The sequence below is a fragment of the Ursus maritimus genome, unplaced genomic scaffold, assembly GCF_017311325.1.
Source record: "Ursus maritimus isolate PB19 unplaced genomic scaffold, ASM1731132v1 scaffold_8, whole genome shotgun sequence".
Lineage (NCBI taxonomy): Eukaryota > Metazoa > Chordata > Mammalia > Carnivora > Ursidae > Ursus > Ursus maritimus.
Window position 1 is genome coordinate 21,597,167 of NW_024426996.1, and position 14,153 is coordinate 21,611,319.

The window sequence follows — 14,153 nt, forward strand, 5'->3', positions numbered from 1 at the left end:
GGGGGGGGGGGTTCAAAGGAAGAAGCAAATGCGACGGGAAGATAAAGTATGCGCTAGTTCATATCTGATGGGAGAATGGGATCTAATTTTCTTTCTGACTGAAAGAACACAAAGGGCAGCCATGGAATGAAAATCGTGTTGGGTGTTTGAACTTCTTCTCCAATACCTGAGTATTCGAATGGAACTGATTTGCTCTGGAAAAGGTATTAAGTAATTGAGCATGATTGTGCCAAGATGAGGGATAATCCTCAAACTGTGAAGGAAAATAAACATATTTTTACAACAACAGGGTCACCTCACTCACTCAGCAACCTCAATCATGCATTTACATTCAAAAGAAATAAACCAAATATATGAAGGATGACCTACCGCCAACAGGGAACCCTGATAGACACAAGCACCTGTAGGGAAAAACAAAACAAGAATTAAAAGGAATGCAAAATAGACCAACAGGTACTGCCCCAGCCGACTTCGGCGAAAACTCCATCTACATGCATCATAGTCAGGAAATTGTGCCTTTTACAAAATCTGAAAAGCTTGAGCATTCTGCCCCTGAGGAAATAACCCCATACAACACAACAACAGGAAAGCATCACTAAAACTTATTATTTGAATTTTAAAATAAACGTATTTATAATGGCATGCTATGTATACAGTGTGTGTTTTTCTATGTGATAAATCAGCAAAGCCTCAATCATCTCGTCCCAATTTACTTATCCAGGCTTCTCTGCCACTCTTTCCTTCTGCCACTCTTTCCTTACAAAAATTCTCCAGTCTGACCCAAGAGGCCAACTTAGAATCTGGTGATAATACTTCCGTATCTCCAGGCCTTTGCTCATTTTTGTTTTCTGCAGGAGACACACTGGGTCTTTTCAAGTTCCTTAAATTTGATCCCATCTCCTTCAGGTAGTTTTCCAGCCCACAGGAATATGCCCTTTCCCCTTCGCCTTCACAGCACTCGGTGCCTGCATCATCCATTTGTGAATTCATTCTCAGGTACTTCCCGGCAGCACCCTTGCTAAGCCTGTGGAACTGCTGCATCTACCCCGCTCCAGTGTCCACATGGACTCTTGCCAGAGGGACTGCTTCTCCTTCTTTGGTTTCCCTAACTCTTCACATAGTAGGCATCTGATTAGGTATCGGCATGATCATCTATTTCTTGCCTTTCCTTTTTAGGGATGTTACATTTTATAGAGAGAAGTGCAGACTGTAGTTACTTGGAAAGAACTCTTCTATTGAGCTCTTGAACTCCAATATTCTTTTCACCCTCTTTTCGCTCAATTTTTCTTTAATAGGCTGGTTATGAATTGATACATCTTTCTGTTTTCCATTCATTAGGCACCAAACAAAAAACAACAGATGATTTGCTTTGAAATAGAACAGAAGGTTAAATGTGAATGGGACAGCCTATATTTTCTGAATAACTAGCATATCATAAAATAAATCTTGGAAAGTGTTATATTTGAAAACAATGTAAAATTGCAATCCTAATTTTAAAAAACAAACGCATTCAACCAATCTTTGATGTACGTAGTGTGCTAACAGCTACTCTCCCAGCAACTGCACCTACAAAACAGACTGGAATAGCAGACACACACCACGGCAGCTGCACATCTTGACAACACGCCACACTTGGTGTCCAAAGAGGGAAGGACACACTTTACTGCGGTGCTTGGCCTCCAACAGATCATTCGTGAATTCTCAAAACTATTAACATCTCGGAAAGAACCAGTCTGCCTCATCCACCAATCATGGAATCAAGAATAATCTTCAAAGAAATGAGATGGCTATTTACACTTGGGGTTTGAATCAAAGATCTCTATGAGCAAATTTATTGGAATGACTTATGCATCCTTGACATTCAAACAAGAATAACTTGAGATAAAACCTTGGGAGAAAATTCTTCTTAACTCACTTATGTCTCTTCGAGAAACAAAGACTTAGTATTTCAGTCTATGGTATGTCGTAAGAGAGATATGTATGTATATAAATATATAATAATCATATATGTGCATATACGTAAAATAATCATATAAAACTCAAATAAGTATATATCAACAAAATTCAATTTCTAAATTATTTAAATGGACATATTTAATGACTTCTGATGTTTAAAAAATGTACAGAAAGAGCATCACTGAGGTACAATTTAACAAAATTCAAACTTTAGAATAAACAAACAAAATTTAACCTTTAGAATAAGACCATCTTCAAATCATTTTACTGCCCTCCTACCTAGCAATGCCTTCCAAAAGCCAATATCTTTTCAAAGCTCCAAAAGGAATGAAGTCACTTAAGAAATATCCAACTACCCACATCAAAACTCATTCCTGGAAAGTTAGATCGATGTTATAAACCCACTGTAACATAAAAAATACAAAGCATCGAGTGTGGCGCCACATAATACACTGGTTAAGCCAAGCATCTGCTAGAGACTCAAGTCAAAATGGTATGTAACTGCTGATAAATTCCATCATTAGGAAAAGGAAATAACTCAGTTTGGGTCGCTCTATGACGTACAATTCCAAAAGAAATAAGCTTTGCCCTCTGAGGGCTTTCCTAAAACGGTACAGCTCTACCCGGAAGGCAGCTGCACAAATGAGTCTCCAGTAACACGGCTTCCAAAACCTCATTTCTACTCTCTTGAGAAAATATAGCATTCCAGTGTGATGCCCAGTCCTATCAAACATTTATCACCACCCAGTGCCAGATGCGGTCCTCCAAAGCAAGCATATTTCTCCCACACTAGCACACTTCTCACACCCACTGGCAGAGGAAGTTGGAGGTCTGTTGGCAGGGGGTACTGGGTGCGGCTTCTGGTTCCGCACTAGAGCAGAGGGCTTTCCACCAACTGATCCACTCACAGGATATGGACAACAAAGTTGCTCTCTCCACTCATTGCTTTTTCTCCTAAAGGAGTACGGCTCTATCAGAGCTTTAGATTTATGCCTTTATTTGCGTTATAAAGGAAACTCCAGCTCAAGGTGAATTCTGACAGATGGTGAGGATCTGGAAAAAGAAACAGGACTTCTTCAAGAGAAAACAGGAAAAATAAGAGACAAGAAAAGCTAGAATTCTCTGACCAAGAACTTCGCCAGTTTTAAGGCGTAGAATACAATTGAGATACTGGGTAATTTAAATTCCAACACTCTGTGAGAAAAGTGCAGAAAATTTTGCAGGGTGAAGCGATCACATACAGTGCCGAGAAGGAAGCCTAGATCCCCAGACCTTCCTGCACGCGGCTGACTCCTGTCTTGCCGGTCACATAGGCAAAATATTACTTCATAATCATTTAACTAAGTAAGTGCCTATTTTTAAGCTTTTTTCCTTTTTTTTAGATTAACATATCAGTTTTATTTATTTTTTTTTATAATTATAATTTTAATTTTTTTATATTAGTAGGCCGGTGATGGGTATTAAGAAGGGCACATATTGCATGGTGCACTGGGTGTTATACGCAAATAATGAATGATGGAACATTGCATCAAAAACTGGGGATGTGCTGTATGGTGACTAAGCTCTTTTTCACATTATCATATGCTCCTTTATGAGATACCTGCATGAAATCTAAAGTTTTCAGAGAAAGTTTGAAATCTAATTTGCACCAGTACTCACACCCAGAAACTATTCACTACAGAAACTATACCTGGTAAACTGAATAAATTAGATAAGTTAAATCCAAGAGCTGCAAAACATCAGGCCCATTAGCTCAAAGATAGAGTGGTATGTATGGCCATTAGAGATGAAGAGATTTGGAGAGCATGGTATCACAAAAATATGACTCATTAGAAACAAGCAGCCACCAGTTAGCATTTAAAATGTTCAAGCTTTATGTTGTGTTATAATTCAGCATATGGCTTTTACACCATGGAACAGTTAAAATAGGAATCATTTTCTGGACTGACGGGACAGCTCATGTCCTGATTATTGTAAACCAGGATTCAGATCAATTAATAGAGTAGTTAAAATGAACATGGGCCAACTGTTTTTGAACTACTGTAAGATTTGGCACACAACTCCAACTTTGCCATGTGGTGCTGTCCTCCCTTCTCCTGAGCCATGTGGTGGAGGGTATTTATGACTACTTGTGTCTGAGTGAAATTGAGGGATACTGTCACTTGAGTCCCTAACAGTGAATGTGGATGGCTCTGGCCTCACTAAACAATGTATACGCAGGATCCAATCCCTAGAGGAGAACAGAAATGGAAACAGCCTAGGACAATACACCTCTTTATTTTCACTAGCAGGTAGTTACAAAAGCCAAAAGATGCAAAAGTGCAATTATTCAATATTGGGAAACCCACCAAGGACCAATGTTCACGTATCCCTACTTCTACTTTACTGATATCAACAATTACTGGGTATGCAAACCTCTTCAGCACAGGTAGTATGCTTTTTATATATTTGTATTTCCCCTACCAGACATAACCATACACATAAGCTCTCAATAAAGATTTGCGGAATGAAAGAATGAAGAGATGGGCTATTTTCCCCAGCCAATGTCTTCTCTTTATTCACTTTGGTTTTTAAAGATTAAATCTTACACAGAAGGAACTCTCCAGCCAAGAGTAGAACCAAATATGCTGATTCACCCAAAATACAACACATTGTCTATCAAATGATCTTTTCCAACGTATTCTGTTAATGGCATTCGTTTATAGGAAAAGTCTGGAAGATTGTGGGATTGACTAAGCCACATGGGGAGTTACAGGACACAGACAAGAACTCAATTCTCTCAACCTTCAGTTCAATCATCTTTTCCTATCTACAAGCCACCATGTTCTACCTAGTGTTACTTCACAGGATTTCCACAGGTGAACACAATTCAAAATATGCTTCTCCAGAAAATGTCACGGCAAAGCTGGTCTGATTCAGAAAGCAGTCATGTTTGCTAGAAGTTTCTCTGTGACTTCTTGATTTCATGCAGTTCTCAAATCATAGAGATTTGTCAGCTCGGCAATACAAGACAGTATAAAATAACACTGCCAATGATTTGCTTGTAAAAATTCATTTTTCTTTTAATAACTAACATAAAATTCAGAACCAGAAAGTTGCAACTGACCACAAATAAGGCAGCAAATGTTGATCTTTTCCCCTCTGCTGGACGATTAGCAAAAGCATCTTACAGCTATCACCTAGCCAGCCGACTTCCGCATTTGGTAAATGACAGAACCACAGGCCAAAGAACTTAGGTGGTTCATTCGAGGTCATACAGCAGTTTATCTCAGAGCCAGTGTAAGCTTAGTTCAAAAGACTGTGATTAGGCAATACTCATTCATCTGACCAATATTTTCTAGCACCTAGTGTGTACTAGGAGGTGATGTGGAGAGGTAAGAATAATTAGGAGCCATCCTAAGCCCTTAGTGAGCACACAGCTACATGAGGAAGATGGAAACTATACCTTTATCAATGTAATTGTAGAATTACTACCCGGTGTTCTAGAAGCATGTATGAGATGATCTCTGAGCACTAAGAGGAAAACACAAATTCTGCCATGGCTTGGTCAGCAAAAGTATCAAAGTGTATGTCACGCCATGAGAAGTACACACGTAAATGCTTCTTTTCCATTTCTAAAAACCATTGCCAAGACTATAATAAAAACTTGAGGAAATCAGTAAGATCCTTAAGTTTTTCATTCTTGACTTCAATGCCCTTATTTTTAAGAGAAAAAGAAAACCCTGGCAGAACCAAATCAAAGGTCTCATCAGATGACAGCTGATTTTTTGTCTGTGGGCCTGATATCACTTAATTAATTTAATTAAATGAGATAATGTCTGTAAAGTGCTTGGCATAATAGAAGCCAAATAACATGTGCTCAATAAATGTCCACATTGATTCGTTCATTTTTAGATAAGGACCATTCTGAGTTGGATGAGAACTCTCAGACATGTAGCAATCCAATTTTTGACAGGATTCTAGAATGCCCTGAAGGTGGGGTGAAACAGTAAGAAGCAAAGTTTCCAAAGAATCTTTGGAAGAATAGCGCCCCTGGTGACCTGCCCTCCTCCTCCCCTATCAAAAGACTTTGGATGTTCTTAAACTTTGCCCATTGTACCAACCAATCTTCCAAAGAGCGAACCCTGCAGGCTCTTAATAATGGCTTTTGTAATTTCAAGAGATTTGGTTCTGAAAAACTGCATCATTCCAACTGCCCCCTGGTGAGCTATCAGGGAGAGAGAGCACATTTCCCGTGTTGCTGGTATATGATTCTAAATAAGAAACTGCCACCACCAAGTGAAAACGTAATATTTCTAAGTCTCAAATTCAGATTTAGGTGGCCTGGGTTAACCCTCCCATCCGATTTATCATTATAATTAAGCTCTATAAGTTTTATTTTTTAAAGTATGCACACACACGCACACGTACAATACAGACATATTTCTACAGGTTATGACCCATTTGGAGAAGGCTGCACAGGCCCCGGACGTGCTTTTCCTGGAGAAAGTACTTGACTTACTTCCTGGGAGGGTGCAGGCAGGCGGTAACTTTACCCACGGTAAAGTCCCCAGTACTGTGCGTGGACCTCAAGGCCACGCCACTTCCTCCATGGAAACTAGCAAGGAAAAGGCAGCTGCTCTGATGGCAGGAGGTCGATCCAAGGCAGGGCTTTGTCCTCTGCCTGGCCTCCCGCCGCCCCCAGGCCGGCGCCCCACCTCTGCACCTTCAAGCCACCCCGCCCCGCCCTGCGCCCGCCGCCGCTAAGGCTCTGATTTGCGGCGGAGCAGGTGAACTCTTATTCCCGCAGCCGGATGAATAATGAATGGAATCTGGAGGTTAAACCGAGAGCCCAGCACGGTGGATTAAGCCTCCTTCTTCCCGGCCCGCCGGCTCCCTTCCCCCTCTCTAAGCACTAGCTAAAGGACTTTGCCGACTCCTCGGAGCAGGTGGGAGCTCACAGCGCCTCGCATCCCGGGACCCTCCATCTCTTGACCCCCAAACTCTTAATTTACTTATTGATTCATTTTTTTGTCTGAACCCGAACTGCTTTTGCTATCATGGAGACAATTCCCACCGTCTTCTTCCTCTCCCCCAGCTCGAGGTTTTACACACAAGTTGGAGCCCTGGAGGAAAACCGGGAGTGAGAGCGAAGTAAGAGAATGAAGCTAAACTCTTATTAATCACTTTTTTTCTAAGGAAGCAGGCAGGCTCGTGCCTCTCCGTACTGCAGAGGTTCCTCTCAGTGCATTTGAATTCTCTATGTCCAGAACGCGCTCTAACCATCTAATTATAAAATCTTTACTGGACTTTACAGGGAGACTTACTGGGGCGAGGAGGGAGGGAGAGTGGCGAGGGTTTTAAGGTTCCAGATTTTATGTTTCATAGGAGCGGAGGTATTTTTACCCAGGTAAGAGCAATTGTTCGCTCCTCGCCTACGCTTCACGTAGTTGCTTTCCGTTGGGGGCAGCGGGGAAGTGGGAAAAAAGAGAATACAATCTCAGAGATGCCACCTCAATTGGCCACCCACCCACCCAAAGGCACTTAGGGCAGAGAGGGAGGCGGGAGACAAGCTTGCGATCGGAATGCATAACAATCAGGAGTAGGAATCTCAGAAAACGCCCACTCCAGCTCCACTCCCACCCACCCACCAACCCCCCAAAAAACTTCCACTCGACCCACAATACCATAAACACGCTTGGCTTTTTAAACAGCACGATCTCGATCTCTCTCGCTCTCTCTCTCTCTCTCTCACACACACATACACACACACACCAGGGGGAAAAAAAGGCACCGCTCTCTCACCTTCCGAATGATGAGGCAATGCTGCAAATCCCGCCAATGCTAGGGCCACCCCGAACCACACTTTGAAAGCACCCATTGCCGCTTCGACACCCACACTGGAAGAGCCCAGCCTTCAGCATCCAAGAACCAGCTCTCGCCCCAAACACTGGCTCCGGCTCCCCGGGCCGGCGCGCACGCAGAGCGGGGGTTGACGGGCGGTTGCCTCGGGGGAAATGCAGCGCTGGACCGGCCCCGAGTGACACTCTTCAGCAGCTCCGAGGCGCCGGGCCGGGCGGGGGATTCAATTCACTCACTGCCGGGGCGGAAAGCGCGCAGCTCTCCAGCGAAGCAGGTCGCCAACGAGGGCTGAGCTTGGGAGAATAAAAGAGAAGGCAGCGCGCAGTTCTCCGCGGTAGACTCGCGGGAAAGTTCCCGTCACCTGCTGATCCGACCTCCCAGCATTTCCCTCAGACTGGACACCTCCGCTCCAGGGTCTCCGACCGCGGAGATCCCGGCTCAGGTTGGTCTGGAGCAGCTTTTTAAAGTTCACTTGACACTACGTCGGCGCTGCGTCTGCAGAGGGGGTCGCCAGGAGCCCAGAAAGACCCACCCACACCTTGGCTCGGCTGCCCGGCTCCGCGGACCTCAGCCCCCGGCGGCCGCTCGCAGGAAACTTTGTGCAGCGCTGCGGGCAGCTCCCGGGACTCGGCGGCGCTGCAGCCGCACGGCGCCGCCTCGGGCTGCGCTCCCTGCAGCAGCCTGTTCGAAAGCTTCCGCTGAAAGAACTGGGGTGGCGGCGCGCGGGGGCGCTGCTGCTACTTTCTCGCCTCCGCCCCTCTCCTGGGTGAGGACGGCTGTGGGGGCGCGGCTTGGTCCACGCCGACCGGCACCTCCGCACCCGTACACCCAGAGCTGGTCTGCAGGGTTGAGATGTGATTACGCGAGTGCAGGAGGAGCCATAATTTTAAATGCACGGAGGAAAGAGCTAGAGAGGCTGGAAAGGATTCCGAACTCAATGCCACTCGGACGAGAGAGCTCGGATACGCACAAAATAAGGACCCCTCTGGATCCCAGCGTTTAAAGGACACAGGCTCCGCCTTCCTCTGCCTCCCTCGCCTCCTTCCTCTCTCCTTTGCTCGGTGTGAAAATGGACCCAGAGACTTGGAGCTTTGGCAAAGATTCCAGAGAGTCACGTGGGGAAGGGGAGACTCAAGGAGGGGGTAGTGAGGGGAGGCCGGGAGAGCAACCTGATCCCCTTATTCGTTCTGCTGGAGTTCATATTGCCTTTGTCTGGGGCGGGATCAAAAGTGGTCACACCAGAGAGGCGGGGGGTGGGGAGGTGGGAGGGGTGTGATGGCGTGGTCCTTGCTCACTCAGGCACTGCTGAGAGCCCACGAACCGGGTCCTCACCTCTCGCTTCGGGAGGGATCCGAGAGGAGTTATATCCACATTCAAAGACCCTAACGCTATCCTCCACCCCCAAACCCCGCCGCTCCTGCTGGACTAAGTGCGTGGGGCAGACCTGATCTATCTTGCTCGCTCTGGGACCCTCCTGTCGTCCCACCGCGGGTTTTACCAGCAGCCTGGAAGGATCTTGGCTTGTCTGTCCTAGGCGGGGCCTCCCACCGTGAATGCACCTTTACCTCTCCTAGAGAGAGGCTGTCAGTGGAACACTACGCGGTCTCGGCGCGGTGGCCAGCTGCGCCCCCAAATGCCAGTGACTGGGAAGTAAATGTCTTGGCAAGGCAGACTGGGGCGCGCATTTGAAGGGTGGAGGCCTTGATTCTGGGCAGGACCGAGTGACGACAGCAGTTTTTATATGATCAAATAAAAAGAGCTGTAAGATGAGAAGGGTTACATCAGAGACATGCTGGCTGGGTTCTGACTGACCCAGAGAAGAGACGTCCTGGTTCCCTTAGTTGACCAGAGATGGGTGAGCCTAAGGAAGGGGAGTTTGCAAGCAGCAAACGCTGAGCAGTGAAACGGAGTGGGTCCCACTTGTTTCCAGTCTTTACAACCACCCTAAAAGTGGGCGAACGCTCAAATGCTCTCACTTGCTACTTGGAACAAATCACTTTTCATTATAACTCAGTAAGTTGTATGTATCACTATTTAGCCAGAGCAAAATGGGAGCCCCTAACAGCCTGGCACTGATTTTTGAGTAGTTAGAGGAACCAGGGGTTGTACAACTCACCCTCAGTCTCTCCTGAGTTGTGATGGTCTCAGGAACAGTCTATCACCTCTGGATCTGAAACACATAGTAGTAGCTGCTCATTAAACGTTTGTTGAAAGAACCTACGGAGTAAAATAGTAAGTGCCTAAAAGCAGTGGCCACATCAAGTGCACTTGGGCATCTTAACCTCCCCTCCCCAGAAAAAGATCCCTTCTCCTTTTTTATTTAGAAAGTTGACATTTTCTCAATCCCATAAAGTGCTATGAAAACTCAGCTTCCAACACAGTCTGGCAACCAGGTTACCACTCCTAATTCACTCCTTATAGAAATTTTGTACCCACCACTGACTGGGAATAAGTAACTTAGACAATTTGTTCTCTCAAGAATCTATTTGATTTTATTTAAAAAACCATACAATCATGGCACTCAAAGAAGTTTCAGTAAGACATCTGTTATACTTGTGCTAAATCCAAATGTGCTACTTTTTAAAAAGGAAAGGAAATGAAGGAAGGAGGGGAAGTGGGGGGAGAACAGCATTTCCAAGTTACCCCAAATTTATCATATGCAGTATTTATATATAAACCCCCCCCCCCCCCGCTCCACCACCAACCCTGCACACAGGCCCATACACTTCATCCCCCCTCAGCCCTGATTAGCTAGAAGGTGAATATCCCCAGAGTCCCCACCCCAAGATGATCAAATGGTTGAAAGGGTCAACCAATCAGTAAGTAATAGTAGCACCTTCCATGGCCACTTAAATTGAGATGTCAGGAAAATAATTTTTTTATAGATTTTATTTATTTATTTGACTGAGAGAAAGAAAGAGAGCACAAGCAGGGGGAGTGGCAGGCAAAGGGAAAGGGAGAAGCAGACTCCCCGCTGAGCAGGGAGCTGGAAGCAGCTGGACCCCAGAACCCTAGGATCAGGACCTCAGCTGAAGGCAGACACTTAACACCTTAACCAATTGAGCCACCCAGGCACCCCAGGAAAATAATTATATTAGCATAACCTATTTCATTATGATGGAAATTTAGTAGGCATTTTTATGGAGATGCAACTAATGATAACTAGCTTCTCTCTGTAACTTAACCTCATTCCAACAACCAGTGCTTCCCCTGACAAGGAGTTGTCATCTCACTAGCCAGAGATAGTTGGGTCTGATCGTCAGTCCTCTTCACTTACACGTCGAGATTCCACAACTTCTCTTACTATGTCCCACAATATTTCCTTGGATTGACCCTACTGTCACCTAGTGACATTTCCCTGACCTTGGTGCTGCCCCGTTTGGGGAACTGATTTATCAATTCCTCCTGTAAATGATGGCAAAAACAAAAATAATAGCCAACACATGTAATATAACCATAATAGCCTAACACTGTATACTTTCCCATTTAATCCTCCAATAACCCTAGGAGATAGGTACCATTATTATTTCCAATTACAGGAGAAATACTGATGTTCAGAGAGTTAAGTAACATGTCTAAAGTCAGACAGCTAATAAATGGCAAAGCATATTAGAGCAAGCAATGCTAGCTGCAAAAACAAGCAACCTCCCAAACTGCAGTGTCTTAAGACCACAAAAGTTTATTTCTCAATCACATCCTGGCCCCTGGGCATAGGTGACTACTTCTTGTTGCTTCGGCATGATGGAACACATCTGCATGCAGCCTCTACATAGGGGCAAGAAAGCGATAAAGGAGGTATTACAATCCCTAAAGGCCTTAGCCCTTCCTCTCACAATCCAGTGGCAAGAATGAGTCATATGGCCCCAACCTAAAGGCAAAAGAGGTTGGACCCACAGCGGAACACGGATATTTAGTGAGTGCTAACAGAACTGCTCGGCTCCAGAGACCGTGCTCTTAACTATTTTAACTATCCTTAGCTACACCATCCTGCGTCTCAGCAAAGCCCCAGGTTGAACCTTCCCTAGTAACACTAGGGCTTTGCTGACTGTTGCAAATGTTCAACTTGTCTTTACTCTCCTTTCCCTTGTTCCCTTCTGCCCCCTTTCCTCTGCTTCTCACTGTCTTCTTTCTGTGCAAACCCACCCTATGCATGGAGCCTTCTATCATATCTTTCTCCTATGCGTGCCCCCTCTTTGTACCTGCCCCGGGGGTGTGATCCTGCAGTTACTGTTTTGTTCTGGTTTGTCAGTTTCAGCACAAGACAATATTTGTTGCTTTTTTTTTTTTCTGCTTCAAATAGTTATACCAAAAAGAATAATCAAATAATACAGAAGTAGATACACTGATGGGCTCTGCTATCATCTAACCCCTCCATAATAACCACAGCAGACACATTCAAACATTTTTCTCGGTTAACATAATTATTTTGACAAAAATACAGTCACAGTTTACATGCTATTTTGTATCCTTTTTTTTTTCTCCCACTGAACAGTATAGCTAGGCCACAACTTTCTAAGCCAAATCATATTGATCTATCTCATTCTTTTGAAGAGCTGCCTGGGTTTATATTATATGAATAGGTCTTTATATATTTAGCCAATCCTCTGTTCAAGAATATTTACCTTGTTCCCAGTTTTTTGCTGTTATAAATAATACAGCACTAAATGTCCTTATAAAAGTCCTTTGTGCACTTACTCAGTTATTGCCCTGGGATAAATTTTGGAGGTGAAAGTGCTGGGTCAAAGGGATGCATATTTTTCATTTTGATACCTATCATTTAATCTTTGTAAATCTCAAAAGGCAAATGGCATTCTGCTTAACACTACTTATTAACTGTGTCACCTCAGGCATATTACCCTCCCTGAACCTCAGATTCCTTGCCTATGAGACGGACATTATAATAAAAGTCCATTACACTAAAAGTCCTTACAGGACTTTTATTTGCATAAAATAAGATAAAATTGCTTAGCACCACATCTGACACATGGTAGCCACTTAACAGATGTTAGCCAAGTGAAATATAGGTATTTTTTTAAATCGGCATTTCTTTGCTCATTAGTAAAGTAAAATAATTTTTCTGATATTTATTGTATTTCTCAGTGTGTGCTTGAATGACCTCTTTATATTAGTGGAGTTAGTGGGGTTTTTGATTCTGTGCAGAGTTGTAAGAGTTCTTCATATATTCAGTATATTAATCCTTTTTCTGTGAATTTAGGTATTGCTTTAGAGAAGGGAGTGGCTATTTACCATTTATTTTTGTGAGAAATGGTAGTTTCCCCAGCAGTATCACTAGAAGGATATGGAAGACCAAACCCCCCCCCCAAAATGGATTCATATCTAGGATTTTTTTTTTTCCTGGAATAAACAAAAACCCCAAGTTTTTTGTTGTCATTGTTTGTTTCCTTGTTTTATCTTCTCCATTTGGGACAGCCAGCAGACCTTATATACTGGTTCACTCATAGCCGCTGTGGTAGGCTGGGGTCTTTTGTCCTTGGTCAGTGGCCCTGCATCACTGTTGTCAAATATTTTTAATATCAGCCCTGTGCCTGTCATAACAACACAGCAGAAAGCCAAGCATCAGAGGTCATTGAAAATGCCAAATGGCCCCAGCAGCCAAAAGAGGGAAACAGGTCATTTCAGCACCTTTAATCAAGTTCTTTCTCACAGAGACTACACTAGCTTTTCTTTTATAAGTAAAAGTCCTATAGGACGGGATCTGATTCATCCTACACTTTACTATTGCATACTTCTAGATTTTTTTAACTTAATATATTGTTCTCTGTATCACTAATTATCTTTTAATTACACCTAGAATACCTTGAATAACTTGTCTATCTAATCAATACTGGTGATAAGTACAATGTAGTCATGGCAATGAGAAAAAATTACTGAAAACTTTACAGGAAACTAATTTCTTTTGTTTTACTAATTATCTAGTCATCTTGCTGAGCTATATATTCCTTCTTGTATTTTTTTTTCCTACTGAAATAACTGAGAGGAGGCCAGGTATAAAAAGAAGAGGTGCAAAGAAAGGAAAGAGGATTTCCAAATGTTCTTTGCTTTCGTTTCAGATAAGAAGCTATTTCAAGGGGTGCCTGGGTGGCTCAGTCAGTTAAGCATTGGACTCTTGATTTTGGCTCAGGTCATGATCTCAGGGTTGTGAGATGAAGCTCCACTAGGGGCTCCCTGCTGAGCCTGGAACCTGCTTGGGATTCTCATTCTCCCTCTGCCTCTACCCCTCCCCTGCACTCACACTGGCTTGGACTCACTGGTGTGTATGCTTTCTCTCTCTGAAAAAGAAAAAAAAAAGCTATTTCAAAACACATACCACCTCTGCCCTTGTCCCAACTTAAACA

At 43.8% G+C, this 14,153-nt stretch overlaps 1 protein-coding gene across 1 annotated transcript in view; it reads right to left on the reverse strand.

Moving 5' to 3' along the window:
- Positions 1-7,816, reverse strand: part of FRAS1 (Fraser extracellular matrix complex subunit 1) — a 416,963-nt gene extending 409,147 nt beyond the window's left edge. The window contains exons 1-2 of the mRNA XM_040625321.1: positions 7,741-7,816; positions 370-401 (exon numbers count right to left, since the gene is read on the reverse strand). Coding sequence (XP_040481255.1) covers positions 370-401; positions 7,741-7,816 — 108 coding nt within the window. The remainder of the gene's footprint in view (positions 1-369; positions 402-7,740) is intronic.
- Between the last annotated feature and the right edge of the window lie 6,337 nt (positions 7,817-14,153).